The 24,092-nt window shown below is 47.0% G+C and overlaps 1 protein-coding gene across 1 annotated transcript in view; it reads right to left on the reverse strand.

Moving 5' to 3' along the window:
* The window catches only part of MAML3 (mastermind like transcriptional coactivator 3), a 197,070-nt gene that overhangs the window by 3,634 nt on the left and 169,344 nt on the right, over positions 1 to 24,092 (reverse strand). The window contains exons 3-4 of the mRNA XM_085222102.1: positions 4,808 to 5,050; positions 2,719 to 2,806 (exon numbers count right to left, since the gene is read on the reverse strand). Of these exons, the coding sequence (XP_085078228.1) occupies positions 2,719 to 2,806; positions 4,808 to 5,050 (331 nt within the window). The remainder of the gene's footprint in view (positions 1 to 2,718; positions 2,807 to 4,807; positions 5,051 to 24,092) is intronic.

Raw genomic sequence — 24,092 nt, forward strand, 5'->3', positions numbered from 1 at the left:
AGCCACTGGGGCCGCAGGGCTAACACAGGCCTGTCTTTCCGTTACTTTGCTGTGGCCAACAAGTAGTTATTTCTGCACTGACCTAGGAGGAAAAGTCTTCTTTCAAAAATAAAAGCATTTTTTTGTTTGCGTGCAATTTTCCACAGGCCTGGGGATGATGCACGCCCCGCTCTGTGCAATAGTTAGTCCCTCAGACTTCTGAAAGGTGCACAGCACTGTGATCAGAACTTAACCTTCTTCAGATACACCTGGTTCAGCTTCTAGTTCAAATGAGAATGCTTCCTCTGGCTTTCAGTCAAAACCGAAAGCTGAACTTGAGTTATCTGTTTGAAGCTCCCTTTTAAATATCTCCATTGTCTTTCAAAAGTAAGCCTTGAAAATGGAAATGTCAGACTCAGAAGACCAATCAATTTTTTAATAGCTCAGGAGGCACAAATGAATGGATTTTCTTTACCATTGTTACTGATTAAGTCTATGGAAAGAAGAAAAATTGTTTTTTTGTGGACATTTAAAGCAAGGAAAGTGTATTAGTGAATCAATATGATAAGCACATTTTAGTCCACCTTAGGCCGGTGATGGGAAACCAGAAAATCCTAACCTTGTTAAATTCCACACCGTGGCACAGAACTGGACCGTGCTCATGTCCCTTTGAGGGGTGGGGGAGCTATTGATTTTTGGGAAACCAATACGCTCCTGTATTTACTATCTTTATTTAAAAACAATTACCGGAGCTCTGATTGTGCCACGGGTTCGTTGTGGTTTTGAGTCAATACCGTACCAAACTAAATAGAATCCTCAGCAGGCAGAGCTCCGAGAGCAAGATGCTCACAATTACTGCAGCTCAAATATCACTAAATGCGAGAAAAAAAGTTGCTGTAAGAGTCATAAATTGTACAACAAAATCAGGATGCTCCTAAATCAGCCCCCACCTGATGTCTCTCGGCGGCAGACAACGTACCTAAATGTCTGTGGAGACCAGAGAATGGTAGGCCCTGCTATTTGTGCTGGCCAGATTCCCATGAGAAATGGCCATGAATAACTGAAGTGTCACTCCTAGAGCGACACACACGATGCAGCGGATGGCTACATCTCATTTTCCCTGCAGCCGGACAAGCTCCAGGAGGATGCTTTTAGCTGAGCTCTCCAACATATGCATAAACAAAGCATCCTGTAGCATGAAGTGAGACCATCTGGATCTTACTTGCAGAGGGCAAATGTACCAGCAGCTTTTACTTCATCTATGCCACCAATTAAACCGGTTTTTTTAATGACTGGCACTAGGGTCCCCTTGAGGTTGTTTTTTTTTAAATGTAGGTCATCTCCTTCCTCCACGGTTGCAAGATACCTCTTCTTACAGCCATTCCAGCCATTGCTGATGAGGTCAGGCAATGCTAAAAACCTGTAGTGCACCTCTCGCCATCTATGAACTGCAAACAGCAGCTGCAAACTTCCAAAGGAGTCAGCAGAACTGAGCGGCTCACTCCCTGCCTCTGGGAGCTGCTGTGCCTGGCCGGAGAGGCAGGGCTTCAGGCAAGAAGCAGTTAAAGTGGAGATGCAGCAGATTTGAAGATTTTGGGCCACCTTCTGGTCTCCATCCCACATAACCCACTGCACTGGATTACAGTATTGTGACTAAACAGAAAAAAAATAGTGCAATATTTATATTTAAATTGGCTCATTTATGAAAATGAATTCCTCGCTCTGTCACATTAGCCTAAACTCTCTTTTGCATTTCTTTTAAATTATACATATGAAGGCAAGGTTTCAAAAAAGCATTGACACAGAAAAGATTTTACATATGCTTCTCAAATAATGCGTGACAGTGCACACATACATTTTGATTTTGCAAACAAGCTATCGGGAAAGAATTCACTTCGTATAGAATTAATGCTGCCAAAATCAAGAATTGGAAGGCAATTAGAAGAGCCACACTGCTGTCTGTCAGCAGAAGCTTTGGCTGTCTGCTCGCTTCCTGAGTACCAGAACCGCAGTGTGCTCTCCTGCCTCGTTTCTGTTGCAGTTATGTGACACTATCATGGATATGCAGCACAAGGACATGCTGGTTCTATGTATATTCAGAATCCGTGGCTAGTGAAGGCATTCAGCTGATGAACTGCACTAAAAAAAGCTCTGAAGTAACCTTTTTCCTAAACCAAAACGAGTACCCTCACATTCCCCAATTATTTGTGAGCACACCGAAATAATTCTTGTTTTGTGAGCTCATTGCAGAAATCTCCATTTTCATCTCAGATATTTCACTATATTTCTCACACTTGTCTCCTATCAGAACTATTGTTGGTCCTTCTCCAGATGAAGATGACCTCTTTGAAATTCCCTGCTCATCAAATTAAACAAAGTAGGACATGAAGAAGAGTAAAACCAGGATACAGCGAGGGATGCTGGCTGAAAAAAAAAAAAGAACGATGAGAGTGAAGGCAAACATGATGAATCCACTGAACCCAGGAATCAAGCAGGCAAAACACATGTCAGATACAAAATACAGCTTTTGCTGAGTGGAACAGAACGGAAATTAGAAACATGACCAAACATTCCAAGCTGGACATTCCCCTTTAGTGAAGTCTTTGGTACGTGCAAGTATACAACAGCCCACTTTCCTATTCTGTCACATTGCTTAGCTCCTCGCGTTCACAGAGTTTCATACGCCTACTCCAGAGGCGAATTTTGTCTCCACAACAGGAAAAAGAATGTGACTTTTACCTTGGAACTGATTGACCTGTTGCACTGGATATGGGCTCCGCTGTTGCTGCAGATGCTGCCGAGGCAAATGTGACTGCTGCTGCAATTGCTGAAAATGAATGAGGGAAAGAAAGCAGAAGTGAAAAAGATGATTAATTAATTAGTGAGCTGGAAAGAGGCTGGTGACAAAAGTGCTGCAGCAGAACCGCAGTGTTCCTTATCTAGCAAGCTGTTCCAGAGAGACAAGTGGAGACATTTGAAGAATCCTCCTGAGAGTACTTGGGCTACTCAACACACAGACTCCTTCTGGTTCAAAAAGGAATAAGCACTGAGGCTAACATCATCTCTCCTTACTTACAAGCACTTCATCTTGACCTCTAAACAGCAAACTGAACTGTCCTCGGGCTGAATGGGAAGGGAGGGATCTGAGATACCTCTTCTCACCCAGCTCTGAGTGCTGCTGTATCCACACACCCTTTCCTTCCCCCAGCCCTGAGAAGACCTATATATATATATACACACACACATATATACAGGAATATATATATTATAATATATATGTATATAAATATATATATTTAATAATCGATATAATTAATATATATATTCCTATATGTATAGTCCTTGTGCAAGACTGCAGCCCACCTCTGCACATCCAAAACGCTCAGCTGCAAGGGACAATGCCTCCTAATCTGAGCACTGTGTCCCAAGACCATTGCCTAGCCAGACCAGAAACAGCTACTGAGGCACATTCCCTCTTCCTCATGCTATCTGGGGAGCTGGCCATTGCAAAATGCCCCTGTCCCTTAGTCCAGCCCGTGCTGGTCCTCTGCACTTTTTTTTTTCTATGAATAGTCAGGCATCTAAAACAGAATCACGGGTTGATTATAAAAACAGAGAGCATGTCTATCAGAGCTTTCAAGGCCCTGGATATACTTGACTGAGCAGTTACTACAACGACGCAGATGCTTTGTCCCAAACCAGGACTGAGGAACAAAGGAAAGAGAATGGCAAAGACAGAAAGGAAGCAAATACTAATCCTAATGTTTATAAATACACATTACATATGATAAAAAAGATTAAGGGAACTTCATTAGGCACAAAGCACTCAAAAGCTAGGAGCTTACGGGCTGTGCCTTTTAGTCTTGCCTTCAGCATCCAAGTCAGTGACTGGCTCTTGGGTTTACACAAGTGAATTGGCCTGGTCCATGCAGAGGGAATACTACTGTATCACTGCTCTGTACTTGTTCCCTCTGAAACCATTCATGGATCTTCACAGGATCACAGAATCATAGAATGGTTTGGGTTGGAAGGGCCCTTTAAGATGATCTAATACTAATCCCTTTGCTAGAGGCAGGGATACCTCCTTCTAGACCAGACCTTGCTTATAGCCTCTTTCAGCCTGGCCTTGAACACCTCCAGGGAGGAAGCACCCACAGTCTCATTGGGCATCCTGTTCCAATGTCTCACCACTCTAAAAGAAAGACTTTCTTCCTAGTGTCTAGTCTAAATCTACCCTCTTCCATCAGTAACCATCAGTACTTCTACGGTTACACAGCATGCACAAGTTCTAACTGAAAGTGGCACCCAGGTCTTAAACTGTATTTCCCCTAACAAGAGAGACACTGCTGAGCTTAGACTGACCTATCAGAACATTTTCTAGGTAAAGTAGGGGACTGCAAGTTTAACCGAGGTGCGAGCTTGCAGTTACTGAACAGTGTGACTTTCTGCTGGCTTTTCTGCTGGGTTTCCTTTAAACTGCATCTGAATTAAACACGCATAAGACAAGACCATCTAGACCAGGTAACGTAATGTCTGTACTGCGCAAGTGTAGAGCTCTGGGAATTGGTGTCATGCTCGAATGTCACAGCTTCACACTGCCACTGCTGGGGTTGTGCTCACTGCTCCCCCACTTCAGCCTGCAGTTCCCAACCTCTCCCTGAGGCTAGCATGACTGCTTGCACTGTTTGTGTGATAAAACAGAGTAAAGAACTGATCTGGGAGATCAGAGAGAAAACTGCTGAAGGTGAAAGGAAGGGCTGCGCTGCACTGTCTGCAGTACTCGCCATCTCACAACAGCTGCAGAACCTGAGACAAACAGACACCGTACCTGCTCTGCTAGGATCTGCTGCTGTTGCTGCCTCTGCTCTCTTAGGAACTGCTGCTTCTGCTGCTCTATCACGTGCAGCTGGGCTCTCTGCTCGATCAGCATCTGCTTCATGATGGCCGCTTGCGGCTGGTTGCCCAGGAAGGGCCTCCCTGAGCTCGTGCCTGTGACCACGTTGCTGGCTCCTGGTGGGACAGAGGGCTGCATAGGTGCTGTGCTCCGGGACAGTCCCACCTGGTGCTGCTCCTGTGTGGAGAGAGGGAGAAGGGCTCGTTACTGAGGGTGCTCTGCGTGTAGGGAAGCTATGGCTCATTAACACTGAGCGCCGAGCCTGTGGGCGAGGGCTGGAGCTTGGAGAAAGTGGGAAAACTGGGCAAATGCTGGTGGCTCGTGGCCTCAATGTCTGCTTCAGGAACACGGGCAGGTTTCTCACACCAGAACCTGAAGCTCCAGGCCCCCTCTGATAAGGCAGGAGCACCTCACGACTCACCAGCAGTAAGAAAAGAAAACGGGGTGTGAGGTTTATTTGCAGTCAAGATAAGCAACCTCTGAGCAATGGATTCAGGAGCCAGGTTTGAGGCACACAGAGAACACCGTGAACCAGCAGCCCTCATTTCCACTGTTTTGCACCAGAACCTCAGGATTTAACCACATCACACGTTTATCCGAGATTCCATCCCACAAGGACGAGGAGCTTGTAGCTGGAAGGACGCGGAACACGTGATGCCACAGAAACCTATTCCTAAGATCACCCTGCTCTCCCCCGTCTCTGCGTGCAGATCTTCCCGCAGACCCCATCTCCCCCGCACCTCCCCGCGGTGCTGCTGGGAGCGGCGAGTTGCCAGCAGGGGCCGCTGCCCGCCCGCTGCCACGGCTCGGCTCGGCACGGCTGAGCACCGAGTGCTGAGGCCAGGCCAGGAGCGCTGCAACGGCCCGCGCTCCGGTACCCAGGAGCTGCGATCTGCCAGCAGCAGAGGTGGAGGGTTCCTCTTACCCATGTAATGCCGTAGTGTGGGCCGAGCGCACTGGCAGGGAAAAGCAAACTAATCTTCAGCCAGGAAACAAGAAGAAATACAATTTGTCCACATCTCCACTTTACACAGTGTCCCTGAAGGGCTCTCTGCTGAAAGGCTGCTTCCCAGTGTCGAGCTTCTGCCTCTGTTGAACTCATGCCCTGGTCTGAAAGTTTCCCCCGCTACTCCCTGCTCCCTTCTCACACAGCACCTCACCGCCTGGTCCAACATCTCCTAGCTCAGGGGCACGAGGTGAGGGCTCCATCCTGCCCCCCTGTCCTCCCCTTGCCCCAATGAAGTCATCAAGCTGAAGATTGCGTAACTGATGCACAGAGCTATCTTGTGTTACACTGGGAGACGGGCCAACCGCTTCCATTTATAGACAACAGCAATGCCACGCTGCCAAAGAACCTTTGCTGCAGCTACAACATGGGAAAGGCGGAAAGGAAAACCAGGAGCCAGAAGGCTCGCTGTGCAGTGACATCAGCAGGAGCTGCCCCAAGCCCTTGGGGCCACAGCCCGCTTCAACACAATCTCACAGCAGAGCTGCCATCCCAGCTCTCACACACACGGGGAGCAGCGCCTCACAGCAGTGCTGTGCAGAGGGGCTCAGTGCCATATTGCGTTATGCTGCTCCTTGGCTTTAGGGCTGCAGAAGGCAGAGAGCTCTGCAAGACACCCCAGCAGCTGACAGCCCACACAGCAGCTGGAGGAAATGCGAAGATTAGCACCAAGGTGTTACTTCCAGGGCTGTGTGTTCGGCCATTTCTAGGCACAGGAGTTCGCCTATTCATAGTGAAAACTTCCTGCTTCCAGCTTTAATAACAGATTTAAAGCCAGGCTTTTTTCATCAAGCCAGAACACCGCTCGCCTCCCCCTTTCCATCTTTTTTGGCCAAAGCTCTTCTCAAACAACGACGAAAGGCCCCGCTGACATCACCAGGAGCAGCGCAGGGCTGTGTATCCAGAAGCAGGAGCAGGGCAGCAGGGCCCCGCCAGCTCTTCCACTCGAGCACCTCTGCAGTGGGTGCTGCTCCACTAAGTGTGTCCACTTCCCAAATCATCCATCCTGACCCTGCTCTTTGCTCTCCTATCTCCGGCAACCGGCACTGCTTCTTTGCTATCCTCAAAACACACCCACCAGACCCAGGGAAGCGGTGCCTGTTGGCCCCTTCCTGCAGTGTGACTCACAGCGTGACTCAGGCTGCCGTGACTCCAGATGGATTTTTGGGGATGCACGGCAGCGAGAGGACAGCCCCGCTCCTTCCCCCGGGCCTGTGCTCACGTGTGTGCCTGTGTGTAGGGGTGCCCTGCACGGCAATACGTATGTACTCAGGAGGGTGGAATTCTGTGGTGCCTTGTCAGTGCCTGAGAGGCAGCTGCCCGCTGCTGGCAACTGGTCCTTGGTTAAGCACAAATCCCGTGTTCTTCCAACATATTTCTGGGGATCTGCTGGAGCGATGGATCTTTTCCAGGAGTTTGGGGGGATGCGTGTGTGCGTACGGTTATGCACATTTAACATCAGTGGAATTGAAAGCAGCGTCGAAGTGAAACAGTCAATGGAACCTGAGCTCGCTGTGCATTGCAGTATGTGAACTAATGCAATCCTTAGTGTGCAAGTGGCAAAAGAGCAAACAGAAGCCAGGAGGTGGCTTATCCTGCGTACTGCATTAGAGGAACGACACCAGAAAGACGTGTGCAATCAGATGTCTTCATTTTTGAGTCAGAGCAGAAAAAGAAGAAACAAAAATGATTTGAGGCAGAAAGTGTCTGCCAGTGAAGGACTTCAAGAGCTCAATCATTCAGCTTACCACAAAGAAAACAGAGATGCTTTGACCACGGTGTATAAAAATACCTTCACGAAAGAACGAATCTTTTAAAGAGCCCTTTTATCCAGTGAAGGCGGCAAAACCAGATACAAGGGCTGGAAGCCAAAGACGGATTCAAATCAGAAAGAAGAATCAAATTTTTAGGCCATGATTTCATTACCCAGCAGAAATGGCAGGTCTCTGCTGTTTGATGCCTCCTAAGACAAAAGCCTTTCTGGGTAAACACAACTTTGTAGTGCAACCTACAGGTCTGTGATGGACAAGGCACTGCTGACCTCACCTCCATGCACTCTGAGCTGCTGCTTGCTGGCAGCAAAAACGTTACTAGATTTCTGTACACCCCATCACAAGAAAACTTATTGCATACCCAGTGTTTTTGGAGTAACCTACAAGCACATTCCTGTATTCCCCCAGAAATATTTCTATTAAATTCCTGTACTGCTGTCACTTACTGTGTCTGGCAGGGATCTTAATCCCTGTCTAAATCTGGCTGCCCAAGCGCAGCCACCTTCAACAGATAGGTGCCATCTGACTGACTGAGGGAGTTACAAATCCATTCACTTCTGACTTTGCCTCACATGAGCCAGCATGCAGGACGAAGGGACGGGCTGAACTGTTTTGCGACTGCACCCCCCAGCAGACTTCACAAGGCAGACCAACTCACCCTCATCCTCTGTCATCCATCCCAGGGAGGGGCTACAAACCTCTCCTCTCCCTGGGCCCCCGGTTGCCATGGCCTTTCAAATAGTATCTGAGCGAACAAGATCACTCTGACGTTTGATGCCAGACCTCTGCATGCAGCCCATTTGTTTTCCTTTCACCTCCCTTCCCCTGCATCTCTCCTCCCCCTGTTTTCGATACGGTTTGCTCTCGCCGCAGAACAAACAGTATCCGCCAGACTATCACTTTGGTGTACGTGTTAGCTCATCAGAGGGACTAATTTCTTTATTTCTAGCAACAAAGTACACAACAAAGGATCTGAAAATGAGCAAGTGATTTCCTAACACCATTTAGGAGCTAAAGACTTGTGCAGGCCCTCACCGGCACCTACACGGCGACCACAGCCTGCAATCCTGTTTGGGAGTAGTGTCAGTGTGTCCCTGCTGCCCCACATGGGCATAGAGCTCCCTCAGGAGCCAGTGCTCGTGGCTGTGGTTGGGAGCAATGCAGCGAGGGCTGGGCTGACCCCAAGGCCAGAGCCTGTTGGAAATGGCAGCGCTAAAGGTTTTAGCTTTAATCAATGCCCGCTTCGAGTCCATCTGGAGCAGAAGGGAGGAGAGCTAATGTGAAACACAAGGATAATTATGGCTAGAGAGCCCTTGAGAAGGGGGGAGAGAAGAAAAATGGAAGATGAAAGCAGGCAAACGGTTTAAACAAACAGTCACACAGGGCCAATGAAAAGGGGAAACAGAGGGAAAATGACACAATAAAAATAAATGCTTTAAGGGAAAGAAGAGCTTCTAGCACATACAGGGAAAAATACAGACACTGAGAAAACATACATATAAGGAAAAGATGCTCTAAAGAAGTTTTCAAGCAGCAAATGCTAAACCGCAACCCGGCTGTCCCTTCTGCTCTGATGTCCCAAGCCCACATCACACCATCACCTCGCACCCCACAGAGCTCGCTGGGTACAGAGGCATTTCACAGCCCAGCTCCAGCTCATGCCTGGCAGGAGCTGCCTGGTGGCTCTTCTAGATGCTTGTAGAGTTCGGTTGTTTTTGTTTTCCTCTTGGAGAAATTTTGCTCATTCTCCCCTCAGCTGTTTTGTTTGAGGATAAACAAAGGTATTTTTCACGCTTAAGGACATTTTTCAGATCCTTTCCTCTGTGCTGTGATAAATGAGATCTCTTTCATTTTTAGAAAAAACAAACTTGGCACTTGTGTTGATCCTCAGCAAGAAGCATGTAATTTGCCAAGCCCGAAAGAATCCTGGCTGAGAAATAAACACACCGGGCCATATGCTCTCCTTCCCCTACACAGAAGGCAACTTACCTCAAAAATTGGTAAGAGGCTGCACTTGCCCCATGTTGTTCTTCTGCCAAGGCAAAAAGAAATCCTCAGAAAACTTCAGCACAAAGGTTTGGGGCTCTCACAAAATAGCTGTGCCTGGGGGGGACCTCTCCTGCACCTTCCCCATCCTGTTGGTGACTCTTTGGCTTCTGCGTTGGGACAAATGGGGTCAGGGAGTGCATATGCTCATAGTACCGCTGCATTATCCTTATCAGTATTTCCTGGCACTGCTTGATTTGCAAGTGAACAACCCACACAGCCCAACTGTTCCTTTTGCACACCGCTCTCTGTCTCATTCACAGCATGCCCACATGGCAGGAAGATCACATCCCATAAGGGCCTCAATGAAGCAAGGACCCTTTTCAGTTCTACCTTGCTTCGCTGAATTGCTACAGGAAATGCCATGTATGTAACAAACACAGAGACAGCCCACCAGCTTTCAGTGGACTTAAGCAAATGGCTAAAAGCACCAAAACAGACACATGGATACTTGTGATGACCTGTACAAATTCATGCATGAATTCCAGGATCGTCTCCTGTCAGACACCAACACAGAAAGCTGGAGTAACTCTCATCCCTGGATGTGGGTACTTGTCCGTGCAGCTTATCTGCAAGTGGTATTTCACTCTAAAATCAAGAACCCAAAGGTATCTGGCAAGACTAAAGGAAACGGTCTTCCACTGCCGCTGCCCAGCAAAGCCATGCTGTCTTTGCAGCGGTTTCAGATAACTCACTCAAGGTGGCTGGGATGGCATGCCAGTCCTGGGACATTATGAGCTACTTCTTTCAGCATCCTTGAACCAAGGCTGCCCATCACCCAGTTCCAGCACTGAAACCCCGCTCATTTCTCCTCCAGCTTGGACACAGCCTGTGTGTTTCCATTAACCACCCAGTCTTTGTTTTGACATCCAGTCTCACCAGCCCTAGTAAGAACTGACAAATAATTCTCATTCGGGCAGTGCCTAGGCAGTCTTCAGCCATAACACGCTCTTCACTGCATGGTTCCTGCCTTCTCTCCAGGGTCTCCTTTATTTATACAGCTCAGGAAAACTCCACTCCAGAATTAATTTCTTTTGCAAGGCCTGACTCAGCTTGGCTTTAGGCAGTCCCCAGACTTCTAGATCTCTAAGGAATGGCTTCCTTTACTGAGGAAGTCCTTATTCACTCCTCCTGAGGCCTTCTGAATATCCTTAATACCTCTTCCGAGACAATTACTTATTAAGCTTTAAACTTTTTTTTTTTGTTTTAAACTTCCTGTACACCATGAATGCTTTTTCCCCTCCTCGATTCTGTCATGTTCCTAATGCTTACTCATGTTTGCCAGCCCTCACCACCGCAATCCCAGCTGCCTTTTTGCAGCCTTTGACTCACTCCTCAAGCCTTGCCTTCTGCCATCGCTGAAAAGTCACATCTCTGCTCAGGGCTGTGCTGACTCCTCCCATGAGAAACTCCACAAAGCAAGATAGTATCTCCCTCACTCCCCTCTGCTTGCTCTCCCTTGCCTCCTGCCCAGCTCTCCCTCCCAACTGTGGCCCCACTGCTTGTCCTGAAGACCTCGCTGTGTCCTGTTTTCTTATCTCCCCTAATCCCATCTGCCACCTCTTCCTTCAGATCTCTCCCTCTGCCTTCTTCCCTTCACCATATAAGCATGCTTTAAAAAAAATAATCTAAGCAATCCTTGACTCCAAGCGCCTCTCCAGCCTCTACCCTATCCCTCCTCTCACTGTCATCTCTAAGCCTATTGAATGTGCTGCCTATGATTTATATGACTTGGACTTAGCCTCCATCTCCAGCACAGATTCTTTTCCAAACAGGCTTTTGCTTCTTGCCTGTCACAGAAACCAGTATCACAGAGTCCCTAATAGCCTTTATCTTGTGGAGCTCGGTGCTGTATTTCTCCATGGCTGCCTGTGCTCCTAGCACAGCTGACCAAACCCTACCTGATGTCTTCTCTCTCCCCAGTGCTCTCACTTGCCTCCAGCACCTTTAGTTGCCCACTCCATGTTTCTTGTACTATCCAGTCACTGCTCAGCCCTGCACACTTCTGCAACCTCAGTCCTCTTTTCTCTCCCCCTTGTCACATCTCTGAGTAAGCTCTCCGTACAAGTCCAAGGACTCCCTCTATGCTGGCAGCTCACAGGCCTTTTCCTATCTGACCTGACTAAATTCATACCTGCCTCCGGATCACCTTGTGGGTACCCGTCAGTTTGAAGCAGGCTCCAATCCTCCATTACTTGCCTGTAATTTGGTCCGTAACCTGGTCATGATCTTTGCCTCAGACCTCCATGCTAAGCCCCACAGTCAGGCTCGCACCCCCTCACACTGCGATGGTCGCAATCTCACCCTGCCTGCAGGCAGCTGGGGTGATGCTGCCCAAGCCACGTTCTTCACCTATTGTCCTAACTGTGCCATCTCTCCCTTGCCAGCCTGGTTTCCTTTCCTTTACCAATTTCAGCTCCCTCCCTTCCTTTCAAACCCAAATGCAGAATATCCTGCCTCACATACCATCTCTTGTTCACTGCTGAGTGTTGAAGCCCACCCCATCATGACCAGCTTTTTTCTACTTGTTATATTTTAGACACAAGTGCCTTCATGCTTTCCTCCCTGCAGGACTGCATTTCTGGGAGGATACTCTCCAAATCATGCAAATCTGACCGTGACCTCTGGCCCCAGTGCAGTCAGATATGTAGGAGTCTGTGGAAGTTCCTGTCTCCATGATGCCCAGCAGCAGCCTCTGCTGTTTCCTTGCACTCCCTGGTGTGTTTGTCTCCCGCATTATCTCTTATCTCGCTCTTAGGTTGGAAGTACTCGGGGGGAAGGAAATATATTTACATCCTGCGCTGCAGGGAGCCCCACACAATAGGGCTCCTGGGCTGCGACTCAGGGGTGCCACCCAGCACAGCAATTTACAAGTACAGCTTCACATCTGTGCATGGCTAAGGATACTGCTTTATATTCTGTAGATGTGAAATTTTGCCGTTCTCAATGTGCCCTTGCTCTACTTCTTCTCCTTTTAAAGGGTGCAATATTAGGATGAGATATTGTATGCTGAAAAAGTCAGGAAATGCTAAGCTACAGTTCCCACGGCAATTGTAACTCAGGCTCATATGGCAAGGCACAAAGGTTATCACCGTACGCAGCAACGGAGGATGCTGAACTCCTGCAAAGTGACCAAATTATCGCTGTGGCAGACACCAGGTCTTTGAACTTCTGGGCAGGTGGAGTCTTAAGACATTTACAGGGGTTTTAGCACTTCATTCTAGAAAGCTGAAGTCCATCAACTTACAAATAAAAGTCAAAATTATGTTGTATAGTGAGCAGCCAGTCCCAGCAGCAGTGTGTAATTCTCTTTGCAGAAACACCACTAATGGCAACAAGAAATATTTCCATTACTTTATGAGCTCTGGTAGCTGTCAGCAGAGAGAGGAATCTGCCGATCAGAGAAATCTGGGAAGACATCAGTGTGTCAGAACAAGTGAAAAGACTTGACACAGAGGGCACATTTTTGTTGAGCAATTTGCATTAGCACTTCTGGACAAATTCTACATTTCACATGCAATTCACAAACCAACAGCAGCAGTGCTAATTGGTGCAGTTGCCACTCAAATGCGGTGCCTTGTTTGAGCTATCACTAACGCGAATGAAGACTACAGACTTTTTTGAAAAAAATGCAGCAATTATTTTGCAGGCTTTGGGGGGTCCCCCTGCCCCGACTTTCATCCTTGTAATTTTATTATCAATATACCTTAAAATAAAAAGGAACGGAAAGGCAAACCTCTGAAAAGATCAGCTGAAGTTATTAAGAAAAAACTGCCCAATACCGATGCTCTTCATTGCTACAATGGTTGGCCCTCTCACCACGCTGCATCTGACTGTGTCGCAGGGTGCCACAGATAAATGTTGATCTGTAAAGCCAGAAGTAAGTGGCAGAGTACTGGTGACTCTGAAAGTTCCAGGCACCAAACCAAGGCTGTGCTCTGCACGTATCTCAAACGCTGATGGGGTAACAGAATCTCTCTGCTTCCTCTCAGGTGGTAATTGAAGTTATTTAACTTAAAACAAGGCAGACCTCTCATCCATCATTCTTTATCTTTTGTAAAATCAAGTATCCTGAGAAAAGGAGAGCGCTTCCAAACTGCAGCTTTCTATTACCAGCTCTCTAAATGCTCAGGCAGCTGCAGCTCAGCTGAAGGAAGGTTTGCCCAATTCCTTTTCATAAAGTTGGACAGCTATTTTTATACCTTATTTCCTTTAGGTTCCCACAGTGCAAAATCCAAGGAGCTAATGGGATTGGCAGGCACATAGATTATTGGTGACCTCCTCTACTCCAGCATTCTTACTATATTTTTTTGTAACGCACAGTGAGAAAGGGAGAAACCTACAATTACAAATCTGTCAAGCCAGCTCTGATACCTTTATGTTCAAATGCCTTAGGAGAGACCAAGGTACAATTGCTAGACAGGGAACAGAACCAAACAAAACCCTATATAGATATACATCTAGATCTAAATAAATCTAAATCTGAAAGACTGGTTTCCTAATGCAGTAATTAGGTTGTTTCTCTGCAGTGCCACGCTGTGGGCTCTGCCACCCGTCACCCAGCAGTGTTCTGCTCCCCCAGCCCCACTCCCAGGAAGGAGCAGAGGCGTGAAAGGACACATCACCACAGCTACTTGGCACATCAAGAGCTCCTGTGTTCAAAATCTGGCCCAGACAGCAGATCCCTCAACCCCTTCTCAGAGAAAAGCAAGCAGTGCCTACGTGAAGCCACGGGCTGTGCTTTCTGGTGGCAGAGCAAGGCTCCAATGTGTACCAACGCACGATATGGCTGTCAGCTGTGATTCTACAAAAAGTGCAGAAGATATCTTTTGGACCTCTTAATAGTTTTTTTTTTCCTGACTGAGAAGTTGGCATTTCCCCACCTGCTTGAGTATAATTCACTGCAAAACATCAAACAGATGCATTCAGTCCTTTGCAGACATATCATTACCTTGTGTGTTGTTCACATAATGCACATCTGTAGCCCATTGGCAGTACACCTAGTTAATGTGTGGGAGACTCCTAGGTTCAAAGCCTCCAGTGTTTCTTTTGTTCTCTAATGAATCCTTCTTTTGTTTGGCTCCCCCTCCCCTTAGGTTGTAGCTGTAATTCTGTCATTAGCATCTTAAAACTCTTTTCCTCTAAAGACACCTACAACACTACAATAAGCAGGGAACATCCTAGGAAGCACCCAATGAATCACGATTCTTACCTAAGACAAGTTTAACAGGTCTGGGTCATCAAAGCCAGCAGCACGTAGCTTACTTAGCAAACTCAGTAATCGAATATGCCCCTAAAAACCAGGAGAGGAGGGATCACAGCTGGCAAGCTAGGTTGGTAAAGTTCAAACAAGAGACGCATTCACGGTCACTAAGAGTGTCACAATTTGGACGAGTCTCTGCAGACCTGTGCCTGCTTCTCAGGGTCTAACAATTAAAGCATTTGTGCCCTTCCATGAAGGCACACGGAAAATGCTGAGCTGTTTCCTTTGCGTGGAAACATTTTGTTGAGTTTTAACCTGACTTCAATCTAATGATGCCAAACTTGATTTCCTAGATAAGATGCACGAGAACATGTAACTCTGAGGCACCTACTAATCCCGACTTGTGGTGCGCTCAGTGGGCTCATTCCAATTCTTTCCAAAGCTGCCAGACCTCTTCTCTGAAACAGCTTAGAGACTGCGAGAGAGCCAGGGTGTGTGATCTGGGGAATTTCCTCTGTGGGAAATGCAGAGCCAAAGCAGGAAGGCCACGCCACTGGCAGAAGTGTCAGGGCTCCCACGTACTGTGTGTCTTACACACTGTGGACATCTCTGGCAGCTTAACTGCATGCTTACGTGTCCATGCACCATCATCTGCATGACTCTGCACTCCAATAAGTGAGCTCAGCTTCACAAAGAAGCTTGTGATTCTTAGCCAGTACGGTGATATGAGTCTAACTTTGCCAAACAGCTTCAACTTGTAAGAGAAGCAGAAGATTTCAGCATTTACTTTGTCACCACCAAAATAAAATGAATTTAAAAAAATCAAAATAGCTCCTTAACAGGCACAACATGTTAGCAACGTGCATTGTTGTCCCATATTCATCAATTAGCATCATTATCTTTACTTAACTGTAAGTGGCATGTTTCCTTTGCTGGCTTCCTTCCAATTAATCTGTGACTGAGCTGAGGTAGCACGCTGCCTCAGTGCTTGTGATGAGACATTCCTCTCTTCAAAAACACAAATGCACCACCACCTGAAAAATGATGTCATTTTTTGTGGCTTTTCAGTTACACTCAAGGCAGAGCCCCAAGCCCTGAAGCTTGGCCTCTGACTGCTCCCACCTTCCTGCTTCTGCTCCCCACAGCAGTGTGGGCACCCCACTGCACAGCGGCTGCAAGGGGCAGCAACAGCCCAGGGCCCTGTAACCAGTGCCTTTCTGTAAACCAAGCAGCACCACGCTCACACAGATCGACAACAACACGCAGCTGCAGAAGAGGAACGCCTGCTGCACTTTCAGCAGGTGCTCAGCAGAGGCGTGTTTGCTCACAAGAGGAAATGACCCAGGATTTATAATGGCAAAAGCAAGTACACAAGCTGAAAGACTAATCAGCACATTCCCTAGACTCAAAATATCTTCTTATTGTCTGAAAATACATCTTATATCTTAGGTGAAATGAAGAGGAGTGGACAGACTGTTAATAGCCACATTACAATAAAACCACCTCTAAAAATTCAGAAACCAAAGACATTCCTGTTGCCAAGGTTGTGCTTGAAAGCAATCCGCTATTGTGGCTCTCATTTATATGTTTTCACCATGTTTCCCCCGCACTAATCTTAGACAGCTTCAAAATTAATTTCTTCTTTCTCAAAGGCTGTGGCCAAGCTGGCTGGTCTCAGGCAACAAGCTACTGCATTTTCCTGAAGCCAAAAATCACTGCCTTACAGGACAAAAATCTTCACCCACCGTAGACTCAGTAGTCACAGCTCAGTGCAAAGTACAGAGCTGCAGCTGCAGTCTTCGCATCTTTTCCAGGGGAATGCAAGTAATATTAGTGCAAAGAGAGACCTAAAGGTATTTAAATTCCAAAACCAAACTTAATTGCTTAATTGAACAAGGTTACATCTCCTCGAGAATAAGTCAAGCCGTTCAGCAGTGGAAAAAACTCATGTTGACACTGCCCTTGTTTATTTGGCCGTGTGTCAGCCCAAGAGGGTATATTTAGCTTTTGTGTGCTTGCAGGACTGCATCTTGCAGCTCAACAGGAAATCTCTGGAGTCAAAGCTAAAGATATCACTGCACGCTCGGAAATTTACAGCCAGCTGTAAAAGTGGAGCTGTGGTGGTCGGAGTGCTCAACAGCCTTCTTTCAGACAAGCGAGGAGGCTGAATTAAGCACTCCACTGTGTTGAGAGCTGGGCAGGCAGGGTGCACCCGACGAGCTAAACATAGCAACAGGGGCGGTCTTCTCTTCCTCGGATAATGCTGGATTGATCCGTCCCGTTCCCATTCCCTAACTGGTTGGAGTGGGAGAGCTGGGGCATGCATACATGTGGAGCTACCGAAGGAGCGCAGGCACCTCCTCCTCCTCTGAAGCTTTAGGAAACGTTAGCAGTTATCAGACTCATCTCAAAAAAGAGATAAATCATAGAAGAGAATGCACAGGTTTTCGTTTTTGTTAAAAAAAAAAAAACCTCGATGGGGGGTTGTGGTGCCAGACCTAGGGAGTGTGAACAGAGAGAGAATCCTCAGGATGTGCCCTCACTGCTTCTGAGCCTCTCCGCGGGCTTCACCTAGAGCAGGGTCACAGGGAAATACTCCATCAAGGGAAGAGTTGTAGGAGGTGACTTCTGAGATAGAGGTTTCAGTGCTCCTTAAAATAGGCCAAAATTCACCACCCTGCAAAGACATAGTGAAGGGCAAGGCCTCAGGGCAAACTGCGGTCCCTGCGCTTGCTGGCCTCACCCTGTGAGCCCTGCAAGGCACTGCATGAAGTGCTGTACTTTGTTAGCCCTGTGGTGTGCCAAAGGATCAGGCCGGCCAATTTCAGCAAAGCAAGGCAGGAACATGACCCAAGGCCGCTCTCTACTAAGAGAAAGAAGAAACAGGATGCAAAGCCAGCTCTTGTTTTCTGTTAATAAGCCCTTTCTTTCGCTATCTTATCATTTTCTCTCAAGTAAGGCTAGCCGATTGTATTTATCTCAGCTTTGGGAAAGCTTCGTACGGTCCAAGTAACACGAGTAACCCAAATCACACCTCTCTTTGCTCAGCAACAGGAGAGCCATGTATGTTTATGAAACAGAATCAAAAAGGAGGAAATGTAAACAAGCGGTCCCCTCTTGGGCGAGCTCCTCAAGATACAAAGCATTCTGTCAGCAGCTGTCGAAGGAAGTACCACGGCCCTTTGAGTCTTGCACGCTGATACCAAAAAAAGCAACTTGGTTTATCTAAGAAAGATTAACCTGTTTTCTTGTGAGCTGATGCCATCCTGTCTACAGCTGACCGGTTCCACAAGAAGCAGCTCATTTCTTCGCCTCCAGACAGGCCATTCATGCAAGCAGAGGGCATAGAGGTATGGATTTAGCCTTAACAAAGTGTGCAGAACTTCTAGGAAGGCAATTAGTTGTAAAGACAGGATTTGGTGGTCTGAAGCATTCACAATCCCGGTTGATTCTGGACAAATTACTGCCTTGCCTCAGTAGCCCCAGCCATATTTTACTGAGTGAAACTGACACTAACACAGCACACCAGGACCTGGCGAGCTGCAGTGACAATGACGTGCTCCAAGAATTTTCTCAAAAAAAACAGAACCATCAGAATTGTATTCACTTTCTGCAAGCATCCAAACAAACTAACGGGCAAAAATCTGATTCAGAACCAAGCAAGGAAGAAAAGGAACAAATTCATGTATTCTATTTAATTCTGGCTTTCTTTCTGCCATACAGGAGAAGGCAGGCAAGCCACCTAGCCAGCGAGGAGGGATTCGCTGCAGCCCAGGCAGCACTCATTTCTCTGAACCCCGACATAAACCCTTCCCTCTTCCAGAGCTCAGTGAGACTGAGTGGCAGAGCCCCACGAATCTGTCACGGCTGTCGGGAGCTGACAGCTGTGCGCTCCCCCTTCGACAATCTGTTTCCTCTTTGTCAGGTGTAATTTGAGTGCTACACACCACCAGGCACACATTCAGCCCCTCATTACCGGCGCCTGTGTGAGGCTCGGTTGCCACTGGAAGATTTAAGGACGATGCTGAGACGGGTGCTGCAGCAGCGGGCTGCTGTCGGCTGCCAGCCGGCAGCTCTGCTCGCTGGAGGAGGCATGGTGCCTCCCGTTAGCACCGCCAGCTTACCGATGAGCTGGCTGCAGGAATCAAAGGCCAGCGGTAAAAGGGAGGCCTCTTTGCAGTGAAAAGCATGACAGATTTCTACTCTGGAGGCATTAGTCTCAAAGTGTGAATGTGTGCCAGGGTAAAAGGCTGCTCAGCAACCTTCTCTATTGGGGCAGCTCTTTGGGGTGCTGACATCTCCATAGAGCAAACCACAATCCCCAAAATGTGCTGTCCTGGCTAGGTTCAGCCCCTGGAGTCCACACAAGATGCAGAGGATGCAAAACTGCTGCTGGGATTACACTGCCTACACTTACCTCTACGTGAAGTACATGGAGCTAAAAAGGCTCTTCTCTGATAATCCCAGCATTTCAGAGTGTAGTGCCAGGAGTGCTCTCCGAGGGCACTGTTTAGTGGAGCATCACATACAACACAGAGCATGAGCAGCAGCATCACAGGAGGCAAAGATGCGGGCAATCACCCAGTCTCTCAGCTGCACAGGATTGCTCCCTTGAGGACTTTTTTGCCCAACATAGAGGCATTACTGCAGTGAGAGAATCTCAGAGCACATCAATGCTCCTTAACAAACAATGAAATGCCTAGAATGAGGAGGTGATCAAGAACTTTGTGATATATGCCCATTAGCAGACAGGTCCTTCTAAAGAAAGCCTGCAGAGCCTTCTTGTTAAAAGCCAATTGGATGAGCAACATTAGGAAAAAAAAAAGAAAAAAAAAAAGATACGTGTATCACTTTTCACCAGCTGCCCCCTGGCTCAGTTCAGACAATTACAACTTAACTACCAGGGTTAAGCTAAAGCCTTCTACGTTGTCAGGATAGGAGATGCGGAGGGACACTGTCAGCTACTTCAGACATTGAAATATCATTTACGAGAAGGGGAAGCATTCCCTGTCAGCTCTTTCTTTTGTATCTGAAAGAAGTAAGAGTACTTAGAAAGGTAAAAAGTGGTAGGTGTTTCCTACAGTAGCCTTTACCTGCAGTCTTTCATTTGCACAGCTGCTGTGAAGAGGAGCCTACTCTGGAGTAAAATGGCTTTGGCATTTGACAGCAGCAGGGGACCAGCTGCCTTCCCCACATGCCTGCTCCTGATGAGCCGGCTTCCAACAGGGCCACCTCCATACCCAAGGACAGCATGTCCCTGGATACAGGCTGAGCCCTTGAAATCAAATCCCTGCATATGCATCAGTATGCTCCCTTACTTACCAGGCTCACTTGTTGCGCTCTTTGAAGCTGCCATTTGGTACAAAGAGAGAACTATAAGCTTACCTTTAACCAAAGGCAGTTACACTCAGATGTCTCTTAAACACCTCCAGGGATGGGGACTCCACCCCATCCCTGGGCAGCCTGTTGCAATGCTCAACTGCCCCCATGAAGAAATTAACCCTAATGTCCATTCTAAACCACTCCAGAACAACTTGAGACCATTAATAACACATGTGCAGTTTGGTCAGCTCCAGATTATTCTCTGGATCCCTAAAACTTTATGAGTATAGAAAGTTGCTTAAAAAAAAAAAAATACAAGAGCTCAGACATTCAGTCACCTGACTCCAGGAATCAAAGACTTGAGACAGAAAACAAGGAACAAAATCCCAAGATCCCATTACTGCTAAGCTTATACATGGCCAGAATCAGCAAGGGAGATCTTGCTGTTCAGAAGATACAGGTTTATCAGTGACGAAGCCTGCATGAAAATGTAAAGTAAACCAGTGTAGAATGGTATTTAAACTGCATTTCTGGTGTTGCCAACTGTTACAGTTGGTGTTACAGCTAGAAAGATTAGCACGGTGAAAATGGGAAAAGAAACAAACAGTGTAGGAATGCTCACCTGTATCTGAAGAGCTAGGTTTGCAGGACAGACTCCACAGAGGAGGGTTCTCCAGAAAGATCCTTCCCCAGTGGCAGTCAGCTCTTAGATGGGGTCTAGAAGGAACTGCCTTCACCTGTGCTCCCACAGCTGACTCAGTCCTTTCCTTAGGTGATCAATCAGCGGTTCAGGCCGTGACTCAACAGTTCCCATACACGAACATAACTAAATATTTAGTTACAATGATATTTAGTTGTGTTTATAAATGAAAGATAGGATTTGTAGTTTGATTTATACTATCTCTTAAGATATTTTTAAAAATGTTTAAGTAACTACCTGGAGCGCTGGAAGTCAGGAAATCCAATACATAGCCCACCACCAGCTGCTAACTTGCTACTGGATCCTGAGCATATGCATACACTGGGGTGACACTTCCAGCGTGTTGAGATTCTCAGGACACGAATGTGCAAAGCACTGGTGCTTTTTTCATGTGCATTTCACCACACTTTCAGGGTGACATTTCTCCTTGGACGCCTGCATGAAGACCGTGCCAAAAGCAATGCATGTGCATGTACACTTTTAAAAAACAAGCTCTGGCTTACTGAAGGGAGACTGTTTGTTGTTCTTTGGATTTCAGCAAAGGCTTCTTTCCAAGGGCACAGGGAACCACCCTTCTGTCAAAAGCAAACTGCAAGCATTCCCCTCAGCCATGCACAGTCTTTGGAAACGAAAGGTCCCACACGGAAGAGCAGGGAGGACCTGAACCAAGCTCCAGGAGGAAGGTTTTCTTTCTTTTTTTTTCCTTGTGCTTCTCACTTTTAAAGAGCCCCTCTTCTCTAGACTGCAGTTGTGTAGCACAGCATTTGTTCTGAACTAACGCCATCCACTCACACCTCTGCTAGTGAGGTTCACTTGGCAGCCTCCTGCCATGAACCACATTCCAGATTTCTCAGGCCTATAAGTGATCCCAAGAACAATGATTCACGAAGAAACAGCATTTGTGAGGAATTCCCCTGTTCCCACTTCTGCAAAAAAAGGGAAAGGAAAAAGTGAGGAGAAACACACTAATGCCCTCTGGGACAGCAAGGCCACAACAGCCTTCAATTCAAATCTTCTACAGGATGTTTCCTTATACTGACTGCTCTCCACTCACTCTCAGCAGCTCCTTGTTTCAGCCCTTCCCTGTTCTCCAGCGCTAACCTCCAAAGATGCATGAAGTGCTCCAGGATTGCCAGCTGCAACGCACTTCCCTTTGCCAAAGAAAGAGCTGAGCTGATTTCAGGGACACAACATGCAGTCACACACAGGGCCCTCTCCCTTTCACTGCCACTGCACTGACATCTTGTCCGCTGATCCAAACAAAATGTGTCCTGGACAAGCTAGACAGGACGAAAGCCAGCAAATCTGTCGATTTTGGGCACTGGAGAGCTCAGGAAGAATGAAGTTGGCAAATGACCCAGGAATGAGTAACCAGTGCTGTCACATCTTCACCTTCACCAAAAAGACCTTGCACAAAACCTCCACTTACATCATTTTGTGTAGGTTTTTGAAGCTTAGCATTTTTCAATCTCCTGTACCAGCAGCTAACATATTTCTCTGTAGAAATTGATTTTCCCAGAAGAGGACATTTCAAAACTCAGGGTGCCTGAGGGACGGGACAGCTCAAAGCCTTGCTTACACCACGGTGCCACCTCTGACCTGCCAACTTTGAAAGAAAGTATCTCTAATTACTTGTGTCTGTGCACATCTCTAAGCACAGGCTGGGTGCTGGGACTTTTCAGTCAGTACATGGCTCAGGAACAAACCCATGCAACACTGCAGGCAGGCTGAGGCTACCAAAATGTGTAGCAGCCAGAGCAGTTATGAAGAATAAGCAACAACATTTATTTACAGATCCACATACCTCCTGGTTTGATTTTATTTTCATCTGTAGTGCAATCTTCCATCTCAATCCTCCGAAACATGAAGTTGTTACTTTATTTTGGGGGACAGTCTTCAAAATCATTTGATATCAAATGTTGTGCTCTTGAGTTCATTTCAACTACTGCTCCTTTGCTGTGCTAAAATAATGAATAATAAATAATGGTGGCAGCACCAGCAATAGCAGCAGCTGTGGCGAGACATCCAAAACCATTACACAATACAAAAGGAAACAAGTCATATCTATTTCTCTCTTTCTCTTGTAATTTCTTGTCCTATTTTTTACCATGGATTTTACTGCTGTTATTGTCCGCTGTATCTTTGCTCCTTTCTTTCTTGCCACCAAGGAATGGGAGATTCCTAAAAGGTATGTGGATTTCACAACGCCAGTCTTTTGCTCATTTTAGGTACTGACTGCTACTGGAATACATAAATTAAATCCTAACAACCAGGTAAGTAGAAGACGCCCTCACCAACTTTTGCTCTTATTTTTCCGTAGATCTTACTTCTTTCGAGCCCATCCTGGAGAGGGTTGGTAAATTTCTACTCAGATAAACGTTATCCAGCATACTAACACCACCGGACACCAGTTTAGTTCGTTATTCTTCGCCCTATCACTTCTGATGTTGCTGAACTGAATACCACAAGAAAAACAGTGCCTGAAGGATGAATGCACGCAAGACCACCCGATTCCTCCTTCAGCATCCCCAGCCTGACAAGCTGCTTTTCCTCGGCTGCTCTTTAGGAAGGCAGGAAGTTAGCACTATGGTGTGCTCTGGCTGACTCATCCCATGCACGGCAGTACAATCGCACAGCTCCAACCAAGCCAACAAAAACCCTGCATACGTGCATGCTGTAGCTCTGAGAGAGAATCGCAGCCTGCAAAGGCAAGACAGAACACTTAATCAGTCTGAAAACATTGGTGAAAGAGAAAAGGAAAGCATAAGAAAGTTTTATCTGTCTGAGATCAGAGGTGGCTCCCGCCCTGAAACGCATCTATCTGTTTGCCCCTCTTCAAATTTGGCTTGAAAAGTGAGTTTGAAGAGAATGCCTCAGCGGGGGCTTCCAGTGACTGAAATGGTAAATTTGTTTCTGTCATACACGATGCAGCGACAGCTCTGTGATCTATGCTCCAGGTTGATTACGGGATCTTTGTTCCCAAAAACAGCCACAGTAAGTAGCACTACAAAGGCTGTGAGCTCACAAGGAAAATGGGTGATTTGCTTTGACCACCAAATGGGTGCCACTTGTGGCAATAAGAAGGCAACACGCAATCTTGTTGGCTGGGAAACAGTGACATTATTTCTAAACTAGTGCCACGCAAAGTGTTTTCACAGACAGGCACAAGC

The sequence above is a fragment of the Meleagris gallopavo genome, chromosome 4 (assembly GCF_905368555.1).
Source record: "Meleagris gallopavo chromosome 4, MGAL_WU_HG_1.1, whole genome shotgun sequence".
NCBI classification, from domain to species: Eukaryota; Metazoa; Chordata; class Aves; order Galliformes; family Phasianidae; genus Meleagris; species Meleagris gallopavo.